Source organism: Centroberyx gerrardi, chromosome 8, assembly GCF_048128805.1.
Source record: "Centroberyx gerrardi isolate f3 chromosome 8, fCenGer3.hap1.cur.20231027, whole genome shotgun sequence".
In the NCBI taxonomy this organism is placed as follows: domain Eukaryota; kingdom Metazoa; phylum Chordata; class Actinopteri; order Beryciformes; family Berycidae; genus Centroberyx; species Centroberyx gerrardi.
In genome coordinates, this window is record NC_136004.1 from 4,242,495 (window position 1) to 4,268,004 (window position 25,510).

The window sequence follows — 25,510 nt, forward strand, 5'->3', positions numbered from 1 at the left end:
ACAGTGGCATCAGAGTTTAAAGGGGAACAACTCAATTTAAGAATATGTTAATCCTTTGGTCGAGGACAGTTCAATCAATGTTTGTTATCATGACAAACTTTCTCCTGAAGCTAGAAACCAGAGAAGACTCAACAGACTGGAGCTGCTCCATAACAAAATAGACTGGGAAATATGGTAATGGTGACTGGGTATTTTCTGGAGATGTGGCTATGTTCTCTGATTCAGAGCTGAGCTGAACTATAACTGTCAAAAACTCGTAAAAACTAGTTCTCTGGTTTCCCTGGAGTTGTTCCTGTCAACAAATACTGATTGAACAGTCCTGGACCATAGGAATGACACAGAATTTCTTATATTAATTACTATTCCCATTTAAGATATTACAAAAAAAAATAAAAAATTACAGCGACTTTAACTTTTGGAGCACATCACATTTTTTACGCAACACAAAGACATGGACAAAACACTCACAGCATATTTACATAGTGACAAAGAATGGGTACAGTGGTTTCCCTATTGAGCTACGCAGTGCACATCGATAGGATAATACAACGATTCTAAACATCATAGTCAGATGCAAAGGGTGCAGTGATGTCCGTACTTTCATAGAGTTTGGGCGTCGGTATCGTTTAGACTAGTGGTGTTCTAACCATGAACCATGGAGGGCAGAGAGTCTGCAGGTTTTCATGCCAACCAAACACTACAGCAGGTGAATTTATGGATTAGCACACCTTCAACCAGAGAGGAGGAACTAATCGGTGAAATCAGCTGCTGAAGTCTTTGGCTGGAATGAAAAAAACAATATACATGTCCATGGCACATAGTTGAAGAACACTGCTTTAGACCAATGCCCTATTCGCATGGGACTAGTTTTATGTGGGCCCCTCATGTAATTAATAAATTGTATAAGGTCAAGATTTTTCAATGCGAATCGAAGTCTCTGTAATGTCAGCCATAATTTGTTTTGGCACACGATTTATTTTTGTTCTTCTAGACACATGATTTCTATCTTCCTCCTGTCATGGAAAATAAAGTCAGTAGTAGCATCTACAGAGGAAAGTTTTGAATGCATTTTTTGTTTTGCTTTGCTAAATCAGAAAGTGATGAATTGTAAAAAAAAAAATCGTAACCTTGTACAACTACGTCTGGGGCACTGGTGATTTCAGCTAATTTCATTATCGCTGGTGAATCCATTTCATGACACCCAGAAGTTGTGGGCAATTCTTTAATTAGGCTACATGAGGTCCCCGCATACTGTAATACTAGTCCTGTGTGAATAGGGCTTGAGATTGTCCTCAAGGGTACCACCAGGGTCAGAGAATCCTCAAACACTCTCCCCAGCAGGAATGCCTGAGTAATCAAGAGAAGACAGTCTCTCCCAGCCTCTGCACTTTTACCCGTCCATCTCTGAGGCTTAAACGTCAGTAGTTTTCCCAAGCGAAGGGATCAGCCATTGATTTATCCTCCAGCATCTGTCCTCTTGGGCAGGAGGCCCCCAGCAGCATGGCACTGCAGTAACAGCATATGTCCTCTCCGCCCTTTAGATACCTCCTGTCGATGTCAGCGTCTGAGACCCAGGCCGCAGGCCTCAGATCAGCCTCTCCTCGGGGGGCACTTTGAGCACGCTGCCCATCTCCAGCCTCGCCCCCGCAACCTCCTGGGAGCTGGGGCTGTAGGTGCCCTCCGACTGGCGCTTCTTACGGGCCGTCAGGATGAGGAAAAACACCGCCAGGATGGCCAGCAACATGCACAGGGTGGTCAGGGGGATGGCCACCGCCAGCCAGGGGACTCGCTCCTTATGCTCTTGTTTCTACAAGGGGAGAATAGAGTAGTAGTAGGGAGACGTAGTGATCAGTCTGATACCTATAGTCAAGCTGTATTACCATTTGCTGCTGTAACAACCCAGTTACCCCACAGGTATTATTTAAAGATGAACAACAGTTTTTCATGTAAACAATGTGGATTTGTTTCCGTTCATAATTTCAGTGTGTTGTATGTTGTTAAGACCCTAGTGACTATGTTGAATACATTTATTACCATCAAAGACGTTCGGAAAGTCTTCGTTTTGAATGTTTACAAGGCTACAGTGTTTACATCTGGATCTCAGTGCAGCTTGCAGAGGAAGCTCCGCCCCTTCATTTGATTGACAGCCTAAGTTGCAGGCGTTTCAGGTAACCATACCAGCTAACTTTCTTAACCCATCAGTACATCATTTACTAGAATTTCCAGCTCAACATAGGCAGCTAGCAAGCTAACTTACCAGTCGAGTAAGAAGGATGCTAACTTTACTTTTCTCCAAGCTTCTCTAGTATTAATACAGTGTCTACTTTTATCCGTGAGTTTTCTCCACGATCATGTTTTTTGTTTCTTTGCTCTCTGAAAATTCTGTTGGTCATCTTTAAGCTTCATCTTGATTATTCAATTGAAGGATTACATGCTTCTCTAATGCGTGAAAAATTTTGTTCATGTAGTTAAAATAAGCTAAATTGTCATAACCAGCATACATACAGGTAAAGGTGAATTTAACCCACAGTGTATCAGTAAATATCTGCATGTCACTTACATTGCTTTCACACAGTGCGCCGCTGAAGCTGGGCACACACATACACTGGAAGTGGTTGAGTCTGTCCAGACAGGTGGCACCGTTGAGGCAAGGGCTGGACTCGCACTCGTCTATTTCCGTCTCACATCTGAAACACATCACCGGGGCTTTAACACAACGCTGACTGACAGACCAGCAGCTCACACACATACGCACTCCTAACCTTTGCACTTGGACTTGCTCTAAGACACACTTTCCCTCAACCAGGAGTGTGAGGAACATGGAGTGTACTGTGCATAGCGCTGCTCTCACCTGGCACCAGTGTATCCCGGCTTGCAGGTGCAGTTGCCCCCCAAGATGCCCCCCATGCAAACCCCTCCGTTGAGACACTCTGTGTTCGCATCGCACGCCACTGGAGGGAAACGCCACCTATTGGATACACACAGACACTTTCTATTACAATCTAATATATGATTCTATGGTTTTAAAATTAGACCGATATATAAGTTTGTTGATATTGGCATTTTATAAATTGGATATCACCAGTCAGTGTCTCCCACCTCTGACATGATGGATATGATGCAGCTGGATTGATTACATATTTATTGTAGAATTCATCAATGCTATACTGGTTGTCTATGGGAAGTCCCTAACCTCAACGGATTCTAATGAGACATTTTTTGGGGTCTGGATTTGAAGAGTTTTACTGTCCCATGATGGTCTAAATGCTGTTTCAGAGGCTTTTCCACCCTGACAAGAATAACATTCTGTGAGGCATAAAATATAATCAGCAACTTAAAACCAAAAATATTTACACAGCTATTGGCCTTCAAAATCCCATATCGGTCAAACCCTACGTACACTGGCCTCAGCAGTGTATTAGGTGACAGGGTGACCTGGTGGTTAGAGACTGTCCCATAACAGAAATGTCACAGGTTTGATCCAAGCAAAACTTAATATGTCCCTTAACAGCCATGTGTTGTGTTATAGTGTTACATTTCCATTTTAGGATCTACCTGACTCTTATACAGAGCGACTTACAGTGAGTGCAACAGTAGATTAAATTTAAAGTCCTAGATCAACAAAACTATGCAAGAGAAGGTGATACGAGGTACATGCTGAAAAGATGAGTTTAGATGGGGAGTAAGACACTGAACCTACTCACTCACTGTAAGTCGATCTAGATACGAGTCTCAACTAAATGCATAAAACGTAAAAATGTAAATGTACACAGAAAGCAGCAGCTTGATGAATCCTCTAACATGTTGTTGTACTCACTGGCAGCGCTTGCCGCTGTAGCCTTGCGGACATGAACAAGTGTGGGTTCCCATGGCTTCCAGGCAGGTTCCCCCATTCACACAGCTGAACTGCAGACAGTTGTCCACCTCGTCCTGACAATCCTTGCCCATGTATCCAGGCTGGCAGTCGCACTGGTAGTCTGCCAGCAGGTCACTACATGTACCATAGACACAGGGGTCTGGCAAACACTCATTTATCTCTGACTGGCACAAATCCCCCTTCCATCCTGGACTGCAGCTACAGTTGAAGTCATTAAACTGGTCCTGACACACACCCTGGTTGAGGCAGGGCTGGGAATCACAAATCGGGGCGCCGTGGCATCCTACGATCGGCTCGTGCCCACCCCGCCTGGAGAAGCGGGTCATCTGTGGGGGGTCCGGTAGGTTTATGAGCGGCAGGTAGACTCCGCCTACCCTCACCTCCCCTAAACATCCGGTGAAGTTCTCAGCCAGCCACACTTTGGTGTCATTGAGGAAGTTGAGATTGCCGCCAACGTCCAAGCTGCCGCCTGCCCTCTGCCCGTCCACGGTGAGGCGCCAGCGGGACACTGGCTGCGTGGGGTCGGCCATGGCCAGCTGGATGCGGTGCCACGCCCCATCAGCGACGGTCATGTCGCTGATGAAGGCCAACAGCTCCGGACTCTCCCCGCTTTGGAGTTTGACCAGCAGGGTGGAGTTGAGCAGGCCCAGGCAGAGGACCTCAGCTCTGTTGCCGGCCCGAAATAGGATGCCGTTCTCGTCCCGTGTTCGTACATCCATAGTGATGTTAGTTACAGGGCTCACCAGGGAACTGTTGGCAACATACTGGAGGGCGTTGTCCTGAAAGGTGGCTTCAGTTAAGCCTGGGGGAGGAGATGATCAGGTGAGCCATATGGAACAGAGTTATTGAAATTAAGCATTGTGTGTGTTACATAACTGCAAAAAACACCATCTTAGAAAGTGAAGTAAAGGTGCTACATGCATCATTTTAACATTAATAAATCATTAGCATATTTATTTTGAGACATTAGTATAATTACAAACAAGCAAGACCATCACTGAGAACTCGCAGCCTCTACCAGCCTTTACACTGCATTTTACATTGTGTGCCGCCGGGTCGGATATGTTACTGCTGAATTGCTTTACGGCACCGAGGGATATTGCTTTATGGCACATAGCAGGAATAGGGTGCTATTCTTCCAGCATAAACAGAGCTAAAGCTGTCAGAGTTTCTGCCAATGGCAGATAGTGGAAGGAGTGAAAGGCTGATAGAAAAATTCACTTCATCATTTTATTGATACTAGTGAAGTGATCTGCCTTATTCTGCCTTGTTTCAAGATATTTACACTTGACAACAACTGGAAATCTCTGTTTTAAGAAAAAAAAAAAAAAAATTTCTGATTGAATATGAGACTAAATGACTGAGATGAAGATGGACATGTTTTACAGTGTTCTAACGGGTTCAATCCAGGCTAAATATCAAAAGGTGTGCTGGATAAAAGCATCCACCAAAATACATATGTTCTGTTTATATTGTTATGTTATAATATATTACAATATTTTATATTATGTGAGTATAGTACTGGATGAAGATAATCGCTGCCTGTCCTGGTAGAGGGATCCCTCTCACATTTTTTTTCATGGTTTTCATGGGAGTTTTTGCTTGTTCTCATTTAGGGTCTAAGGTTGGGGGGGGGTTCGTTTTCATGTATTGTTTCATAATATGGCCATTATGAAGCCGTATGCGATACAAATAAACTTGACCTGACTTGGCATGATAAAGTGACAACAGCTGAAAGGTGCACTCACACTCATAACCATCCGGTAGCTCGACACAGCGGACTCCATCAAAACAAGGGCTGTCGACGCACCATAAACGGGTCTCACAGTTCCTGCCTGAGAAGTTCATGGGACAGTCACACTTGAAGTCATTCCAGGTGACTTGACACCATCCGCCATTCAAACACGGCTTATCCTGTGGAGAGACACACACACACACAGATGGATGGATTAGATGATCGTTTGCAAAATCTCCCACCTGATGCGACCGCGTAGGTGCAAGCTGCAGAGAGGATTGAGCGTTCACTTACAGATCACAGGGGTTCAGCGCCAGCTCAACGTTAGCCGGGACGCAGCGATACAGTACATTGCACAGCAAATGCTATCAGACAACACTGGGCCAGTATTGGCCTTTTATTAAAAGTCAGTTATCAGAGTCGGTTATTATTATTATTTACATTCTGGAGGAAACACTGAATCCTTGATTACTTTGGGGGGGATTTTTGGCATTAAAATGATCAAGTTTAGAGATACTGAATATTGTCAAAAATATTGGCTATTGAAGGTAAAAGAAGGTAAAAGATCACCATGTGCATAGTTAAGATCAGGTACATTACCCCTTGCTATTGAAAGTGGACAATACAATAACACTCCGGAGGAAGAGCGACTATGTTCACTCTGCGGCTTAAATGAGATTGAAAATGAAATTCACTTAATGTTTTATTGCCCTTTATATAATGATTTGAGAATTAAGAGCTAATTCATTGTGATTTATTTCTGATGGAGAAGAAACTAGTCATAGTTTAGAAACTATGACTTTGACCCTGCCCAATATATCTCCAATGCGTGGGAAAGGAAGAAGGAATCCTTATTTATTTTGAATTCTGAATGAGATATTGGATACTACGATACTGAACTTCATTGTTTGTAATGTAATAAAAAAAGTAAAAAAGTAAAAAAAAGTGAAATGTAGACGGACAACATGCATTCTATGTTTTCATCATTGTACCTTTGTTTGATCACTTTGTTTCACTTACAGTGTCTTGTAAGCCTGTGTGGGCTGAGCACCAGTATGGTGTATGACACTATAATAAAATGAAAGCAAACAATCATATATCCTTATCGGCCTTCAACACCTACATCAATCGAGCCCTTCTCTCTACATTTTAGATCATTTTGAGGGGTGAGAAAAGACATTACGAGTGCTCAAACTCTGAAGTTGTACTAATGACCATATATACTTCTACTTTACCTTGCAAGTGTCATCGCTGTGGCATCCCTGTAGCACATCCTCCTCTTTGACTGAACGGTAAACCTCCACTCCCTCTGGATGATCTCCAACAGTCAGATGCTTGTGGTCCAGGCGAACGTCCTGCAGGCAGCCCTTGAAGTTCCCCCAGGACGTGGTGTTCTCGTCCGGAGGTAGCCCTCCTAGGTACACCACATCCCCCGCCTCCACGCTCACGTTCCCTAAAGCGCGATGGTTCCCCGCCTTGGTGAAGACCACGTGGCCGTAGCGCACCTTCACCGTCACCAGTTCGCTGCGGCCGTCAGTGACGAGCTCGGCCTCGGACAGCAGCGTGGTGTGGGGGCTGTAGATGGCGACGGTTCCCTCCTTCAGGTAGATGGTCAGGTAGGGCTTTCCTTCTCGGCGGAGCTGCAGGAGCAGACCGTTGTGTTTGAGGGAGCGCATTAAGAAGGAGATGGTGAAGTTGTCTCCGTGGTTTTCCAAGATGTCGAAGGAGGCGAAGCTGGTTGTGTTCTCGTGACTGAAGGTCCAGGATGGGTATTCTGAGAGAGGCAAGCACAATGTTGTTAGTAACTTAGCATTGACAAGTGTTAATTGAGTTGTTTGTTCACTCATAGAGCTGATATGGCTCTGGGTTGGCTATCTGAAGTGTTAAATGGGTGTAGACTGGTAGAAACATTGGCATGGTCTTTATTAAAGTCCCCATGAAATGAACTCCCATTACTTTTACTTCCTGGAAAACAGACTATCTTTAATAGTGAGTATGAATGGAGCACTCGCTCACTGCTGTTTAGAAGACACCTTTGGATTTCACTCTGGGACGCTCTTCTCTGTTGCAGCCCCACTTAGGCTGAAGAGACGGGTGGATTTTTGCATACAAATCTTGCCTGTTTTAATGTCATTTGGTTCCTGTGCCCAGTTCACCTGTGACTGTCATGTTGTCCTCATCTTTCTTTCATTTTTTCTCTTTTCTTCTTTTGGAGTGAGCTGTTTTTAGAAGTGCCTTGGTGCTTCTTTTCAGTTTTTAGCATTTAAATAATAAAATAAATCTACATCTAAGAACCTAGAAAACCATATGCACAGTAGATAATTGAGTACCCTATGGGATACCTACATTTTCAAAATAATGTTTGCCACTTAAAACTGATGCTGCAGGCTATTCTGTAGAGTAACCTAATGCAGTTTTTAGGTTATTAATCTTACATAATCTTACATCTAGTCTGACATTGAGGAATAACAATATGGCTGTATCGTATCTTCATTTGGTGACCCATTTTATCTCTCTACCATCCTATCCCTGCACCAGTCTTTGGAAATACATCTGGCACCTGAAATGTACCTTGAACCTTGAGGTCCTCAAGGACCCCACTTTGAGAACCACTGATGTAAAAGACCTCTGGTGAAAAGCGTTTCATACAGAATGTTTTTACTCTAAAAGTTTAGTGTATTGCTGCATCCCTATGAGATATGAGTGCATTTACCTTCCTCACAGCTTTCCCCATAGTAGGGCCGGTGGCATTCACAGCTTGCGCGAACCCACATGTCCACACATTTCCCACGTTGTGAGCAGGGGTCCGCCTCGCACCAGTCTTTCTTGGTGCATCCCAGTTCCATACCCCTGTTCTCCTCTCTGCTGAGGTCCTGAGGCAGCAGCAGCCTATGGTCAACTTGAAGGTCCTCCATACAGCCAATGAACCCCCTCCCACTGGCTGTGCGGGCCAAATATTCCTCTGGTGCCCCTCCAACAAACAACTGTTGGAAGGAGCTGGGCTGGAGGAAGATGAGATGGTTGTAGCCTTCATTCTTCACTGTGCACCCTTTTCCGTCCTCACATCCAGGTCCTTTCACAACCAGAACCAGCCTCTCGTCCATGGTCACAGTGGCCTGGTGCCATTCTCCGTCATTGACTGGCTGAGGGTGGATAACCTGCAGCACCTTCCCTGACTTCACCCTAGCCTGGAGGAAGCCCTGCACTAGCTCCAGGGAGACAAACCGCTCCACGGTGCCCCGGTAGTACAGCACCATGTCGGGCAGAGTGCTCTTGAATCGGAGCTGCATGTGGAGCCCCTGGTCGTGGTCGTGGTGGTCGGTCTCTCGCCGAGACCTGTCGCTGGACACGGGCAGCTGGATGTGGACGTAGCCCTCGGAGTTAAACGAGAAAGTGGTGGAGGTGTTGCAGCGCTCCCCGCTCCAGCCAGGCGGACAGAGGCAGGTGTAGTTGTGCTCTCCATCGTCGGTCAGCAGGGGGACGCAGGTCGCTTCGTGTTGACATTGGTGGCCTTGGCAGCCGACCAGGCGGACGTCACAGTCGCGCCCACCCCAGGGCTCCAGGCCAGGCTCCGGCTCAGGGCAGTGACACCTATAGGAGTTGGCAGCGTCTTCGCACGTGGCGCCATTCTGGCAGGGATCGCTCTCGCACTCGTTGATGTCCACCTCACAGTGCACGCCTGCGTGGAGGATAATACAGCGTTTCAGAGAGTGACATTTACAAAGTACTACAGATAAGGGTGCTGTGCTGCATTTCTCATGTGAGGGTGGTTAACATAAGAACTATGCTGTTTATTTTAGCCATACTGATCCACCTCCCTCTTGGCTACCTAAACACATCCAACTTGGATCACAATGGAAAAAAGTTAGGTAGTTTCACAGTGCCATCTTGAAAAATAGTGCTCTATACTTGTTGGCATGCTGCATTTTAACCTATCAAATAAATCCAGTTAATCAATCAAACAATAAGAGACTGTACTGAGTGCCTGGAAAGCCAAACTAAATAACTTAATTAGATACAGAGCTAAGCATGCACGCATGCAAATAAACAGACACAGGTTTGGTTACACAAGTAAGAAGATTTCCGTCATCATCATTTGCAGATGAGGAAATGACTGCAGAAAATGGCCAATAATTGCACAGTGAGTGGTGAATTAGATTTGGAATCTTCCTTAACACAATTAAAGCAATGTCTGTGACATTGATTGGATCAGCTGGACCTTTGAAATATTGTCAAATAAACTTGGTTACTTATGCGGCACAAACAAATACAGTTCAGCTGTCTGCAGGTCATCGATTCAGACACCAAGCAGCAGTCAGAGCCTCCTCATCAAGCCGCATTCAACATTAAGCCCTGGCAGCACCAGTCAACTTGCATTAACATAGTCCTTTAAAATACACTTGAGGAACCCTAAAGCTGTTCGTCCTCTCTGTGCCAAGACTCCGCCCACACACACACAAACACACACAAATGCACAACTTTCTTTTTTAAATGTAGCACTAAAAGTACCATACTGTACCTGCTAGCCCCCAAGGCCCACAGCAGCACAGCAGCAGCAGCAGCAACCTCCTTCCCCCCATGATGCACTGAGTCAACAACCAGCACACTCCTCACACTAGTAGATGACAGAAGTGACACAACCAGGTCCTCTCTCTCTGTCTCTCTCTCTCTCTGTCTCTCTCTCTCTCTCTCTCTCTCTCTCTCTCTAGCTTACAAAGCAGAACTGTCTCTACTCCTCCACTCTGTACTAGGCGGACAGGCAGGAGTGATTACAGGCAGCCCTTCCCACCTTTTCTTTTCCTCCCTGTCTACCCCTCCCTCCATCCCTCCATCCACCCCCCCCACCCCACCCCTCCCTCGCCCCGGCCCCCTCCTTTTCCTCCTCCCTCCTGTCTGCAGCCCAGCCCAAGCAGAGCAGTAAGCCTCCAGCCTCCAGCTGGCTCCTGTCAGTGTTGACAAGAGGAATGCAGCGCTGCAGTCCCTCCCTGATCGATGCGCTGGCCTGTGGATGCCCACTAGCGGCAGGAGCTATTATAATGAACAGGCGGGAGGTGCTGGAGGTGCTGGAGGTGCTGGAGGTAGGGGGGCTCTGGCGGGCCAGGCCTAAGTTAGACCAATATATGAGGCCAATATTGATCTTTTATTAAAATTTGGATATCGGCCAATCAGTGTCATCCACCAGTTTGTTTGATTACATATTGATCAATACTACACTGGTTGTCTATGGGAAGCCCTTAACCTGGATTGATAACATTTTAATCAGATTCAACAAACAAGTATGTTTGAATATGTTTTTCTATTTTTAGTAGTAATAGTAGTAGCAGCAGCAGCAGTAGTAGTAGTAGTAGCAGTAATAGCAGTAGTAGTTGTAGTAGTAGCACTAGTATTATTATTATCATTTTTTTATTTTTATTTTTTATCCTGGGTTTCAATGGAGAGATTTAGTGTCTTATGTTTTCCACCCTGACAAGAATAAAATTCTGGAGGAAACACTACTACACGAAACACTACTACATTTTTTTGGCATTAAAATGGTCAAATTTAAAGAAACTGTATATAAGTAAAAAAAAATATATCCAAAAATTCAGGTCTATATCGGCCTTGAAAAACCCATATCGATCTAACCCTAGCTGTTAACCCTAAGCATGGCCCAAGTAGAGTGAGTAGGGCATAAGAGGGGTCATCTAAATTGGCTTAGCAGCCAGCTACAATGGCAACTGGCGACCACCTAACGCACGTGGAAAGTCAACCTCTTGCACACGTGCCATAGAAAGCCAATAGGATCATATTTTTGTGCCATATGGGGGTTTCCCTCTATATTCGGTTGCTGTTGCACAACAGCGGTATGTTTACTCCGCAGCATACCAGAGGGATGAAATGCAGCTCATTTGGAAAAAAAGGGCCTTGTTTTTCTCAGAAGAACTTCTCGTATCTTCTTTTATTCAGTCAGCCTTAATTAGGCTCATAAGCGGCTTTGCCATAATCTCCCCACCCCCTGATAAATTTCTTGGGAGACCCCCGTTTAATGCCCAAGCTGGACAGCTGACATATGGCAGCTTCTATTGGCTTTGTTGTTTTCTGCTATGTTCCCCCATACCATATGCCCTCTCATCCCTTCCTATCCCCCGCTCTGTTATGGCCGCCACACAGTGCGGCCGTAATACTGTTAGCCAATTAAGTTCTCATTTTGTTGATGAGAGATTTTTGGCGGAATTCCTCCCTTCTAAGTCCAGATTGTGTGTTTCAAGGTCAGGTTTTGGTGTGATTTCCCCCTGTTTTGAGTGATGCAGCGACAAATCTCCTCTAATGAGGAATTAATACCTTGGCAGGCCATGAGGAATGATCGGCAGGAGGAGGATTAGCGCTTTATTGTTTGGCCGAGGAGATTCAGGGACCTGGCACGGGGGGTTATCATGTCTAAACTGGCTGATAGTGAGCAAGAGCGGGTCAGCGGAGGTGTTTTGTTAGGAGATAAGGAGGTGCTCCTACCTGTGAAGCCGCCTGGACACACACATTGATAAGAGTTGACCAGATCCTCACAGCTTCCTCCATGCCGGCATGGATTAGACTCACACTCGTCCACATTCACCGAGCAATTGTCTCCTGCAAGAGGAAAGTTGTGTCACTTCTCTGCTCAGAAGACAATGATCTTCTGGAGACACTTGGATGATTTTGGTGTCTATGCTCTAACGGGTAAGTTGACTAATGGGACAAGTGAAAGGTCTTACCGGTGAATCCTGGCAGACAGTGGCAGATGAAGCCAGCTGCATCCTCATAGCTGAAATTGGCTGTGCTGACTTCAGGCAGTGTCCCATAGTTCAGGACATCTGAGCGCTGGAAACACTCCCCTTCGTTCTCACAGGGACTCAGCTCACACTCATCTATATCCACCTGGCAGTTCTCCCCCTCATAACCTGCACACACACACACACACACACACACACATGCACACACACACACACACACACACACACAAATATAAATATATGCACATGCACACAAACGCTTTAAAAGCGCTGAAGCTCTGACATGAGAGTTATTTAAGGACATTTAAGGATACAAAAAGCATTGTCTAGTTGTTACTAGCTGTTTAGCCCTTTTTGTTAGGCCTGCAATCTAACACACACTCACACACACACACACACGCAGGATTATGACAGCAAAAATCACAGCAAGACTGCACACGTCTGCATCTTTCCCTGTCGCAATGTGCTCATGCAACACTTTTCATAATTCAACACAGCCCTAAAAGATTTAAATAGTGACGCACTGCTGTTTCCATACAGTTCTGCCCTAAATGGCATTGTGGTGCAAAAGCACACCCCTGCTCTTCACCCCCTTCTTGTCCTCTAACCTCCAGGCTCGTAATATTCAACTCTATCTGTTTGATTTATGTGAGGGAAACCCCAAAAGGAGACTCATTATGTGCACAGCTTCTTACTAGTCTTTTTATGATACCTGGAGCCTCTAGCATTTTGTTTGCTTTGATTATATGCTTGATAGTAGGGTTAGTATAGAAGCTGAGCACTTCGTTCACTGGGGCTTTTGCATTTTCATTGAAAATTTACATAATGTACAGACTGTAAATTATTTGTATATAATAGTGTATAGTGTAACATATTTAGAACAAGTTATGATAAGCTATAGCAAACAGTAACTCTATGTTTGACTGACAGCTACATGTTTTGTTGTCAGTGGTTGAGCTATTTGGTTTATACCAGGGTTAGACAGTCATAGTTTTCCAATAGAGGTCTTTTTTGCAGATGATAAAATGCACTCTCTGGCGGCCATATTGGAGCCCCTCATGTCTTGGCAACAATGGCTGGGAACAGGTGATTACATTTCTAAACAAACAGCTTGGTCGTCTCAACAGAATTTCTGTGATGTTTTTAACTGGGAACTGAACATTTCATCATTGATATATATGATTTATTTTGTGTTTAGATAATGTCAGCTAGTTAGCTAGCTAACCATAGTATCCAACCATCACTGTCTTCTTGCAAGCACATGATTTGCACAACAGCTAACATATCTAAGCTAGCTAGTGGCTAGTAGTTGCTGTTAACAGTGACATCGGCTGCTTTGCTAAAATAGCCTGCCAGCTAGTTAGCCAGCTAACAGCTAGAAAACAACAATTTCTTCAGGTTAACTAAACTGACTTATCAAGCTACAACTGTTGTGGAATAGAGATTACTAAATTGGCCTATATTCACACCAATCTTTTTCAGCTATTTCTCTTTTTCTTGTCTGGTTGTTTTATTTAGGAATTATTTGCACACAGCCAATTCCAACATGGCTCCATCATGGAGGTCCATTGGAGAATTAACCCCAATGTGATTTGTGATGATGGCCTAATGAAGTTTAAGGAAATAAAATTATGTCTTAAAGATATAAGATAAATATTGGCACACAATATTGCCTATCAGCAGCTTCAATCCAAAAATATCAGTATCAATATCAGTATCGGCCTTCAACAGCCCATATCAGTCGAACCATGGTGTGAGTGTCACCTGGCCAGCAGAGGCAGCTGTACTGGTTGATCCCCTCCAGGCAAGTGGCTCCATGCTGACAGGGGTCAGAGGAACATTCTGGAATATCCTCTTCACAGTGGTCACCTACGAAGCCGGTCCCATCACAGTCACACTCATAGCTAGGGAACAGTAGAGACAGAGGTAAGGCTGTTTTACACTACAAAGACCAATGGATTTGGGGGATCGAAAAGAGGGCCAACAGAAATTGGGTCTAAGAACATTTTGAAAGCTGAGATATTTCAATCTAAAATTCAAAACAGCTGTCAATCAATAGCGGCTCGGCCTTTCTGGTGTCAAGAGGAGCTGGAGGAAAAATAACTAAAAAAGACAACACGTGAACAAAGATTTTATAATTCAGTGATAATAAAAATATTTTGAATCAAAATTATTTAAAGAGCATTTTATAATAGTATGGTAGATTTGTTGTAGATTTCCACAATAAAAATACTGCATACTGTATGTTCAAAATATCACTTTTGTCATGTGACAAACTGCGCAATTCCAATTTTGGTGATTTTCATTTAACTTCAACTGAAACATTATTATTCCTATATGGGTTGATATTATTATACAATCTTGCAGCTCATTAAACTATTTTAAAACCCATTGAAAAACTCAAAAATGCGTGCTGGTCAAGGTAAAAACCAGGCTGTTTTTCATAGTTAACATACTGCATAACACTGTTTCATACTTTGTTTTGGTCCCCTTTCATCAGCTGTCTTATCCTCAGCCTCAATCCAAAATCCTGTATTATCCCCCCCTGCTCTCATCAGCTTTTCTACCAGGTATTCACAACATCCAGCCAGCCATCTAATGACTCATCATCGTCACCAACAGTAAGTCGATTAATTCTTATCCCTAGTCAACTTTAATGTCTGCCATGACGCCCCAGGCTGGCACAACACACTGCTGGGTGACACATTGGGGTTAAGCTTAGATGGCTCAACACAAGTGGGAAATAGAACGAGACAGGCAGAGACAAAGAGATATAGAAATTAGGCTTAGACCAATATTCCAGTTTGCTTTTGAAATTTGCCATTTATTAAAACTCTTAGCGAGTCAAACTCAATATATACGTCTAACTCTGATTATAATGTGGCATTTTGATCAGATTCCACACAACTAGGCATTATTTTATAGCAGATGTCTGATCAGAGAAATCATTCCAATGTGGTGTGGGAGGGTTTTATTCAACAGTCTGTAAAACCTGCAGTGAAACCTGCCTCACCCTGCCTTCAGGAGCCGCTAACCCTAAAAGAATTTCATTATTATGGGTTTCAATGGAGAGTTTTAGTGTCCCATGATGGTCTAAATGCTGTTTCAGAGGCTTTTCCACCCTGACAAGAATAAAACTGGAGGAGAAAGTCTGAATCATCTTGGAATTTCTTGGAAAAATATATATCAGTCTAACCCTAATAGAGGTTTGGACAGTATGGATGCGTGGGTGTGTGTGTCATCGTACCTGTTGACCAGGTCTACGCACTTGCCCTCGTTCAGACAGGGCGTGCTGGCACATTCGTCGATGTTGACCTCGCAGTCTCGGCCCTGGAAGCCGGCCATACACTCACAGGTGTACGCGGCGACGTGGTCTCGGCAGGTGGCGCCGTTCCGGCAGGGATGCACCTCGCACTCGTCAATCTCCACCTCGCAGTTAATCCCTTCAGGAAAACAGTATGGGAAATGGCGACGGGCCAAGCCATGAGATCGGCAACGCACGTAATGATCTTAGCGCACAAACAGACACACACAATAACACGGCAGCAGCCAGAGCCTCAGCTGCAGAGGGCAGCACTGATACACTGGGAGTCCAACTAGGTAAGTGCATGGTAGAACAAAAATGTGGAAAAAAGGTGGTAAAAAGGAAGCTATCTATCTGATTCTATTCTATTCTACTCTCATAAAGCTGTAGCTCACTCACACATTTCTACTTAACACATCCTAGTGCTAAAACTGTCAGTTGTGTTATGTTTAATACCCACAATTTGCTATATTCTTGTTTATATTTAATTTTTCTTTCCTATTACTGTTTGCTGCTGAAATGGCCCAACGTCCCCATGGGGATCAATAAAATTTAATCTAATCTCATCTTCTTCTCTTCTCTTCTCTTCTCTTCTTTCCTTAACTTATTTTTCATGCATTTTAAACCATTCCCCTCCTTGGCAAGTTTTTAATGTAATTTGGTTTCTTTTGCTCAATTCACTTCTCTGTCTCTGTCTGTCACGTTGATTTGTTTTTCTTTTGGGTGAAATGCCATGAAAAACTCCAAGGGTGCTTTTTCTCACCCACACAGTTTGGATTTCTTCTACCTTTTTTTTTTGTTTCTGGGGTTTGTGCGGAAATAAACTAAAGCTAAACCTTCTAATCTCAGGGCGCTGTAGCTCTGACCATTGCACTGCTTACTGTTGGCTGCTTGTAATGTTGACAATCGAGGGATTTCAGCTCTTTTTTTTACTGTTGCACTCATTCTAAGTTGTTCAGGATGAGAGTGTCAGTGAAATGCCTAAAGGGTAAAGAGTTAAATGTGTATGCAATACTGTTGTAACAGATAAGAAAGATATTCCAGGACATCGAGCAGAAGGTATGGAAAGAGAGGGGTCTGCAATGAAACCTGCCTCACTCTGCCTTAAGGAGCTGCTAACCCACCTAAAACTATTTCATTAGTCTGGGTTTCAATGGAGAGTTTTAGTGTCCCATGATGGTCTAAATGTTTTCAGGCATGAAAACTCTAGTTAATAACCCTGATCTAGAGAGTTCCTCACCTTTGAAGCCTGGCACACAGTCACAGCTGTAGTGATCCACCTCATCCACACATGTAGCGTTGTTCTGACAGGGTCGCGAGGCGCACTCGTTGATGTCCAGCTCGCAGTGGGAGCCTTGGAAACCAGGCACGCAGAAACACTGGTAGGCGTTGACCCCGTCTTTGCAGATGGCCCCGTTCTGACAGGGCTCAGACCGGCATTCGTCTATGTTCTCCTCACAGTGCTTTCCCTGGTACCCAGCAGCACACTGGCACTGGTACCCGACGTCAGGGACATCGGTACAGGTGACGCCGTTCTGGCATGTCTCCTCAGAGCAAAGGGTGACGTTATCCTGGCAGTCCTCGCCTCCCAATCCAAAGGGACAATGGCAGGAGAAGCCGTTGACTCCATTGACGCAGTGGGACCGGACGCCTTCGCAGGGCTTGCTCGCGCATCCGTCCGTGACCTGGGTGCAGTTGGCTCCCGTGAAGCCGTCCGGGCAGTGGCAGGTGAACTCTTCGGTCCCAAGGGTGCTGGTGCAGTTGGCGCAGGGTGCCAGGATGCAGGCGTCATACAGCTCGTCGCAGTTCTTGCCCATGTACCACACCGGGCCTTTGGGGCACAGGCACACGTAGTCGCCCATGTGGTCGAGACAAGTGGAGCCGTTGTTACAGGGGGATGAAAGGCATTTCTCTGCTGAGACTGTGCACAGTAGCCCTGGAAAGGAAGAACATTTATAGTGTTAAAGTTGAAGTATTATAGTCTTACTGAGTTGAATTGAGTGGTACTTTGAGTTATATTTTTCAAATTCTTCACTTATCTCATACTGCACATATTTCACATCTTTGGTATATTGTCAGATCGTAAATTTTTTCATGAATTTTTCCTTTGCCTCGTATTTTCTACTGCTATTATTTTGTACACCCTCATTATGCTGTAATTCATATTTTTTCCTGCTTTCATTTCTACACTCAATACTTTTGAATGCTGTTGGTTATGTTTAAAGTAATGATCTGTAATATTTTTACATTTTTATTTAAATAAATGTCCTTTTTGGTACTCTCTCTCACCGACTGATATAACACAACAATGATCCAACCTATATCCAGTTCATGAAAGCTTTAACATTTGCTGTTCTAAACACCCGGTGTCTGGTAGTTGTTTCCTGGGAAAAATCCTCTGGCGCACAGGAAGTGATGTGTTTACGTTTCTTGTTTGTTTGGAATAAACAGAAGAACTAGGTAGTTAGTATCAGTGATAGCCACCATGGCTGAACAGACAAAGAAAAGAGCGCCACCTACAGAAACTCAAACTTCATTAAGGGAAAATCCAAGGAAAAAGACGTCACAGTACTGGACACACTGTTTGATTGACAGGTGATCTCTGGGAAGAGAAGTGCCGATACAACAAAGCAATGAGCGCTGAGCAACTTTTTTTTTTTTTAAATGATTACCACTTTAAAATCAGTCGATTAATCTCAATAGCCTAAAGAAATACTCCGAATAAAAAGTGAAAAGTGATGAATTCATGGCATTGTGAGTATTTCATACTCATTTTACCGGGTGTACAGATGGAATGACCTTAACTAAGGACGGAGTAACCTACTACTGAACCTTTAATTTGTTCTCTGTATGAGCTTGAAGTGTATTACCCTCTGGCTTATACAGTGGGTTACCTGTAACGTTGACCTTTAGAGGTGCTTAGAAACCAATCTGGTAATGAAGAGTAAAAAGCCCCTCTTTCCTCTGGACTTAAGGTCAGAGCAGATGGCGTTTGGAGTAAACTTATTAGACCACCAAGTCAGCAGCTGTCAGCATTCTCAATGAAAGTTTCACTCACTTCTGTATGTACACACAGCTTGACGCGTGTTACATCAGACTGGTATAGGGTTGGGTATAGAGAAGTACAGTGGTGACATAGCACTAAACCCTTGAAAAGATGCACTGATTTTCTGAGAATAACATTCATTTTCATACTGCAGGTATGAGTGTATTTAAGGAATTTGTGTTGGTTGGAATACTGAAGCACATAATCAATACAGACCTACAGTTCCAGGATAATACTATTACTACTACTACTAATCCTACTACTGCTACTAGTAAACTACTGCTAAATAGGACTTGCACTGTTGACTCCATTAACGCCCATACCTCTTTATGGTAAACTTATCAAAAATCAGAACCCATGCTGGACTCCCAGCAAACTAATTCAGTAATTTGCTATAGATTTACAATATAGGGGAGAGTGGGGCTAGTTGTCACATGGGTCAGTTGTCTCAATGGCTTTATTTCTGAAACTAAATATTTTAGAGCCAAAAGTCCAATTACATAAATGTTTACTTTCTTAATATGTTGATTACAACAGTCTAAACAGAATAATTTTTATGTTTTTCTTTTTTTTCTTATAAAGGAATCAAAATAATGGTACATTGTAACACACAAAAGCAAGGGTCCACTATAACCCGATAATAAATCTGAATGGTTTAGTCAAGCTATGTTCTCAGGGAAGGGACCTTGGTCAGGAATGCCTGGTTGGGGCATGTTGTCACATTGATTTCAGGGCATGTTGTCATAACTATCCAAATTGTTTTTTTGGTTAGAAATAGCTTTACATGCATTCTTTTCTATATAAATATTATTTTGGTACTTGAACCCACAAACCTTTGCCTTATGATTGTAGCAAAGTGGCCTCTCTGCTGGACTTGTCTATGTGACAACATGACCTGATGAGGGGTAAGTTGTCACACGTTGTCAAGTGGCATTTCATCAGTAATAACTTTTGCTCCCAGTAAATTATTCAAAATGATAACATTTTTTAGAGAAGACCTTAATCTAGCTAGAAAAATATATTGTATCTCAGTAGTGAGGCACTGAAATACACCAATGAGTAAAACGTGTGACAACATGCCCCTGTATCCCCTACCTACTTTACTAGAGACGCTAAGTAAGTTTTCTTTTCTCTTCAGGAAGGGTCACAGAGGGTTAAAATTCCTTTCTGTGTACCCTGAGATAGTGGAACCACATGAACCCCTGTCGGTCAGGGATCAAGTCCTGCCAAATGCCAAAAACCCATGCCAGAAATCAAGGCACTGTGAGGGCGCTTTGGATAAAAGCATCCAACAAAATTACATTGGTTGTTTTCCTCTACAAGCAAATCCATCTCCAACATTCAAGCGATAATCTGTTTGTATGTGCCAGATAACACCTACCTACCTCTGCACCCACTTTGACACCCCCCAGTTCCTGTCACATGCACACTGTGCTGTCACTTCCTTATCTGCTCTAACACCAAGCCTTCCTCCTCACACAAGCGTTCAGTCTCTCACTTCTCCCGACACCTTGATGCCTGATGAATCCTGGGAAGCGGCATGTTGTTGTTTGTGCTTCCTCTGTTTTAATCGGAATGCTGGTGGCACATAAGCTGATGATATACCCTGTTAGAATCAGGTCTGGGTCTTGAACTGATGGTCTATGACTGAAATGTATTCTGTTGTGCACTTTTGGGGTGTCTGCACACTTTTTCATGTAAATAAATGTTGGTCCTCTTGTTGCTTTAGTTGGCCTTTTTTGGATTTCTTGCCTTTTTATCAGTTCTTGGTGGATTCTTTTTGTCCTGCAACAAACCTCCTGCATCATAGGACTTTTCCTTAGAGTGCAGACATCTCTCACTTGCTCAAATACTATCTGCAAATACTAGCCTACTTAGCTGCCAGATAGCTGAGTTCTGCAGCATAGGACAATACTATGAGCGCCAGAAAGTTTAGACAATGACAAGAAAGTGGTTGCAAGACTTTTCAGTGATGGATGATATTCTTGATGCGGCGAATCCCACCACAAGAGTTAACTGACCCAGGTCTGATGGTATTTCTTTGCCTCTTTCTCCCTCCTTTCCTCAGCCTACTCTCCTGCTCCAAGCTGTGATGTTATTGTCTCCCTGAAAAGTGTTAGAAATCCCTAAACTGCGCCAAATTGTCTTTTAACTGTGCCATTCCTTGTGTCTTGCATCATATCCTCCCATCTCCCTCTTACCTCCCTCTCCCTCTCCCTCTCCCTCTCTCACGTTCTCTGAGATCATCTATTACTTATGATTTTTTTTTTTTTTTACCAGTCTTGTTCTCTGCTGATCCCAGATCTTCCCAGGACTAACCTAGATAAATCCAGGTTAAATAAATCAGAAGCCCGCACTACCTGTAACCCCCTGGTCTTCACTTCCAGCTCCATCCAAACCCAATCAACCCCCTGACACATTCCAGCGGGCTGATATCACCCGTCATGTCGCGGAGCAGTTCATAGATCATGGTTATGGCCAGACGGGGGGGGGGGGCTGATCTCTGGCACCTGGTAGTACCAGCCTCGCAAAAACCCAACAATAACACTGAGCAGGGGCCAGCGACTCGTCATACTCGTCTATTAGCAGGTAGAGAGGATGTCAGGATCAAACCGCCGACGCTGTCCAGAGACCTCATCACTGCTCCTCAGAGGGGGTTTAGCTTAGGGAAGACATATCACTACTCCCTCTGACGGAAGGGAGGGAGGGAGGGAGGGAGGGAGGGAGTAGATAAACATGCAGTGTTGTTTCATCATTGTTTGATTTGTCGAAGAAGTGAGCATCTCATCTTCGGGGGAATCTGCAGGTTTGAGAACGCCAAATTTAAGGCTTTTTTAAGATCTTTTTAATGCTACCTGGAATTCAATTTAACACCAATTTAAAAAACCATCAAAGCGGTCAAAACTAGCCTATTTCTGATTGAACATAGCTGATGAAAGTTGGGAAACTCTAAATGGGAAAAAAAATAAGAAAAAGGAGAAATAGGATAAAGCAGATAGGATGCATATTGTACTCATTACATGGTGAAAAAATACTAACATTAATAAGTGGATTTAAGACATTTTAATACTTTTTAAGGCCTTTAATTTGGACTTTTTCACACTTTCAGACAGATACCCTGATATCATCTACACTAAATGATCAAAACGCTCTAAAAATAAATTGGATATGTTTTTTGACTCCTTGCGGGTGCAAAGGGCCTGGAGTTAGAGAGAGAGAGAGAAAAAAAAGAGTTTGCCCCCAGTCAGACGGCAACAGAAAGTCATGCTGCAGGGCAGAGGAAGCAGCAAACGCTATGAATCACAGGGAAGGGAAGCCCCTGGCTAACGCGCAAGTGGAGCTTGGAGGAATTTTATTGAATCACGGCGAGAGACTGGCAGCCCCGCCTGGGTTTCGGCTTTGTGCTCTGAAGGCGGCACAGCAGGTGGCCGCCTTGCTTTGTACCCCAAAAAATGCGCAAATCCTCCCTGAATCAGTCACAGTTGTACACGGATAGTCTGTGATGCACATCCCTTTGTCTGCTTTGTGAGCCCTTTCAAACACATCTTTGAGTCTAGTTTGGGACTAGTATGACACGATATATGTTGTGTAAGGTATGCAACATGTGTGCATTGTCCCACAGAAGACACACAGATGGGTGAAAAATTATGTGTCTTTTTTAACACTGGAAAGGACTGACTGCTGTTTTGAATTTTAGCGTTGTAATGTCTCAGATTTCAAAATGTCCCTCCATGACTTTTCCAACCTGCTTACTGTACAAACCAGTGTTGTTAGATTTAGATCACCCACATAAATAGCAGTTATAATTATATCTATCCCCCTTAAATTAGCAGCTTGTTGGCCTCCAAATCCATTGGCTTTTCTTGTATTAAGAGTGATGAGTCATCTGGGGTTGGCAGCGTATTACAGCTCTCTGGGGAGGCTGGGCTATAGAGGATATACGGGGGATGATCCTTGCCAAAAAGTAGATTGAGTTTAGTCTCAACAGGCACGCATCTTTAGAACCTTTTACCATGCATTGTACCAAGCTCCCTATTCCTCAGCTTTTTGGGTCACCAGCCTGCACTTATAGCTGTGACACTCATTTGAACAAATTCTCACCACATTAGTCACAGTTGGGACATTGAAAGTCTGGGATGCACTTCCCTTTGTCTCCTCTGTATGTGTCATCTGGGGTTGGCAGGTCTATTGGTGCTATCAAGAATATCTGGGCTGATAGATAGGGGGATCTGCCCAGTTTTTTCTTATGTTTTCCTTAAAATGAGGTTGTTTAGTCTTGATTACAGTAGATTTAATAGGCATACATCATTAGACACTGTTACCCTGCAATACACCAAACCCTATCTTGCTCAGTTTTTTGGATTGCTTCCTTTTACAGCTATGAAAAAACGATTTGAACAAATTAATCACCAAATTAATCACAGTTCTTATTTTTGAACTTTTTCCTTAAAAAGTAGCGTGTTTTCTTGAATACAGTAGACTTAACTCAACTTTTTGAATCATCAGCCTGAAAAAATCATCTGAACACTGCGGTTCCCTTTTGTATTTAGGTTGTTGTGTTTTTTTTCCCTTTAAAGCCATAGCAGCTCAAAGTGCCAGGTCTCTTGCCACGCTCCTTAATACCCGTCGCTCCCCCCATTCAAACTGGAGACAAAAAGCGGTGCAGCAGTGCAGCCGGACGCTCAGCCCCGTCGCCATGGCGATCTCTAACAATGCCAGTCCAGCCAATCCCTGCCGCCGGGTCCGCCTGCATTTTAAACGAGGTTCAGACGCTTCCCACAAAACGAAGGTCGCGGGAAAAATGGGTCAAGAGGATTTCAGGAGGTGGTGGGGTCAAAAAATACCCCCCCACCCACCCCCCAAACCCCCCCACCTCACCCAGCCACACCCCAATAGTGAGTCACAATCCCACCAGCCACTTAGATCCTGCTAAATTAGTTCATTATCCACTACAGTATGAATTAAGGATGATATTGATAAGCACTCAAGCCAATAGAAATGTATTGGGTATGTCAGATTATCGATTAGCCTATACATTATAACCCAAAAATCATTAGCAATCATTAGATTAACAAATACTCTATTGACCAAATTACCTGCTTCCAAAATTATTCCAAATAAAATATATGAAAAACAAATAAAATGATAGTCAAAGCTACTTTTCAACGTTGGATTTAGTATATTTCAATGAAATGAACATATTGACCTTTGAGGCTTTTATCTTCTTTTCTTAGCTGTGAGAAAGTCCAACTATCATTTACTACTACATTAATAATATATAACATCCTAGAGTGGCTTCACACACACACACACACACACACACACACATGCATGTAGACATGTATTTCCAAGGTGCAACTTACTTAGTCATACACATAAACAAGCAAAACAAGCCTAGACGCACATTCACACACACTCATACACACACATACACACACTTACACAGGGATGTAGTAGTAAATAAACAGATGGATAAACTACATGACCTACAGTTGATGATTATTATAAGGCAAATATCCATTGATAGAAATAAAAATCGATTATACTTTCAGAAAAACATTATGCTTTTTCCCCCTTTAAAGACCCTATCCTCTTATAGCTTACATCAGCTTGAAGCCACTTACTATGATGTATACTATGAATTTATCACCCATAGATTGATGCCAGCCTAAAAAAAGCTGTGTAAACTATTTCCTCCACTACATCCCTGCACTTGTAGAAGGCAGATGAGCAGCCCTACCCAGTTTGAACATCATCACGGTGATCAGCACGGTCCTCTGGTACTTGGACCAAACTCTTCCAAACTCCATGGCCAAGTCGGCTGCTGAGGGTTTCCAGTCAGTGTCGCACGATGCCGTTACTCCACAGGTTCCCCATCCAGCATGCTGGCTTTTCTAGTAGCGGTCCATCCAGTGTGGTCAAAGTTAGCTGTTAAGTGAGCGGCAGCAGCTCCATGCCTGGGCAGCAGTAGTAGTGGGACGGTGTATGCGTGCGTAAAGCGTGTGTGAGTGTGTGTGTGTGTGTGTGTTTTGGAGTGTATGAGTCCTCTGGGGACCAAGCTGGGCTAGAGTAAAGCAGAGTAATCACCCCGGCAGAGAGTGATGGGAGGAAAACGTGGGGCGGAGCCTCTGGATTGGACTCATGCAACCAGTGGCTCCATCGCTCTGTCCTCTGTATCTCTCTCTCTCTCTCTTTCTCTCTCTCTCTCTCTCTCCCCTCTCTCTCTCTCTCTTTCTCTCTCTCTCTCTCTCTCTCTCTCTGTCTGCCTCTGTTTATCTTCTTTTGACACTGCCTACAAAAAACTTTTTATTCATAAACAGCTTTTATTTATATTCATGAGTCAGCTATACTATACTGGACTATAGAACTGAACACACTCTACCTATTATTTCTACATTTACATTTTTAGGCATTTTTGATGGCATTTAGATGACACTGTAATCCAGAGCACAGACACTTCAACAGGTGAGGACACATAGCTGCTGATGGACACAAGTTGACAAATGTTGATTGCAGAGTTGTTTGTCCACTATCTATAAGAGTTAAATTAACTCTGATGGGTGTGGACTGATAGAAACACTGGCATACTGTTGATTTAACACGTATGATTTTGCTGTGTGTCATTCATTCACAAATTTGCTCATTAATGATGGTGAAAAAGGGATGAATATGTATGGAGGAGGTCTTTAGTGATTTAAGTTATTAACAGTAAATAACCTTTATTACATTAATGGGGAAAATGGATTACGTCAACAGGATTTTTTATACTTTTTAGCTACAAATTGTCATTACAGTACATGAA

The 25,510-nt window shown here is 43.6% G+C and overlaps 1 protein-coding gene across 1 annotated transcript; it reads right to left on the bottom strand.

The window, feature by feature from the left end:
• Positions 1 to 1,585: 1,585 nt before the first annotated feature.
• LOC139915063 (protein crumbs homolog 2-like) lies at positions 1,586 to 24,518 on the bottom strand. Its single transcript, XM_071903551.2, has 13 exons — positions 24,449 to 24,518; positions 16,903 to 17,598; positions 15,606 to 15,801; positions 14,123 to 14,262; positions 12,341 to 12,526; positions 12,102 to 12,215; positions 8,326 to 9,291; positions 6,848 to 7,386; positions 5,626 to 5,791; positions 3,818 to 4,679; positions 2,852 to 2,968; positions 2,561 to 2,687; positions 1,586 to 1,807 (listed from the first exon to the last, which is right to left on the bottom strand). Exons 1-13 carry the CDS (start codon positions 24,516 to 24,518, stop codon positions 1,586 to 1,588), a joined length of 4,401 nt encoding a protein of 1,466 aa, XP_071759652.2.
• Between the last annotated feature and the right edge of the window lie 992 nt (positions 24,519 to 25,510).

What these genes read in the sequence shown, in the direction of transcription:
- LOC139915063 (XM_071903551.2), bottom strand. Translation starts at nt 24,518, where the DNA reads ATGGAGTTTGGAAGAGTTTGGTCCAAGTACCAGAGGACCGTGCTGATC. An exon ending in TGCGTAGACCTGGTCAACAG is followed by an intron (nt 14,263 to 15,605) that starts GTACGATGACAC and finishes ACTGTTCCCTAG; the next exon opens with CTATGAGTGTGACTGTGATG. An exon ending in TACAGCGGCAAGCGCTGCCA is followed by an intron (nt 2,969 to 3,817) that starts GTGAGTACAACA and finishes TGTATCCAATAG; the next exon opens with GTGGCGTTTCCCTCCAGTGG.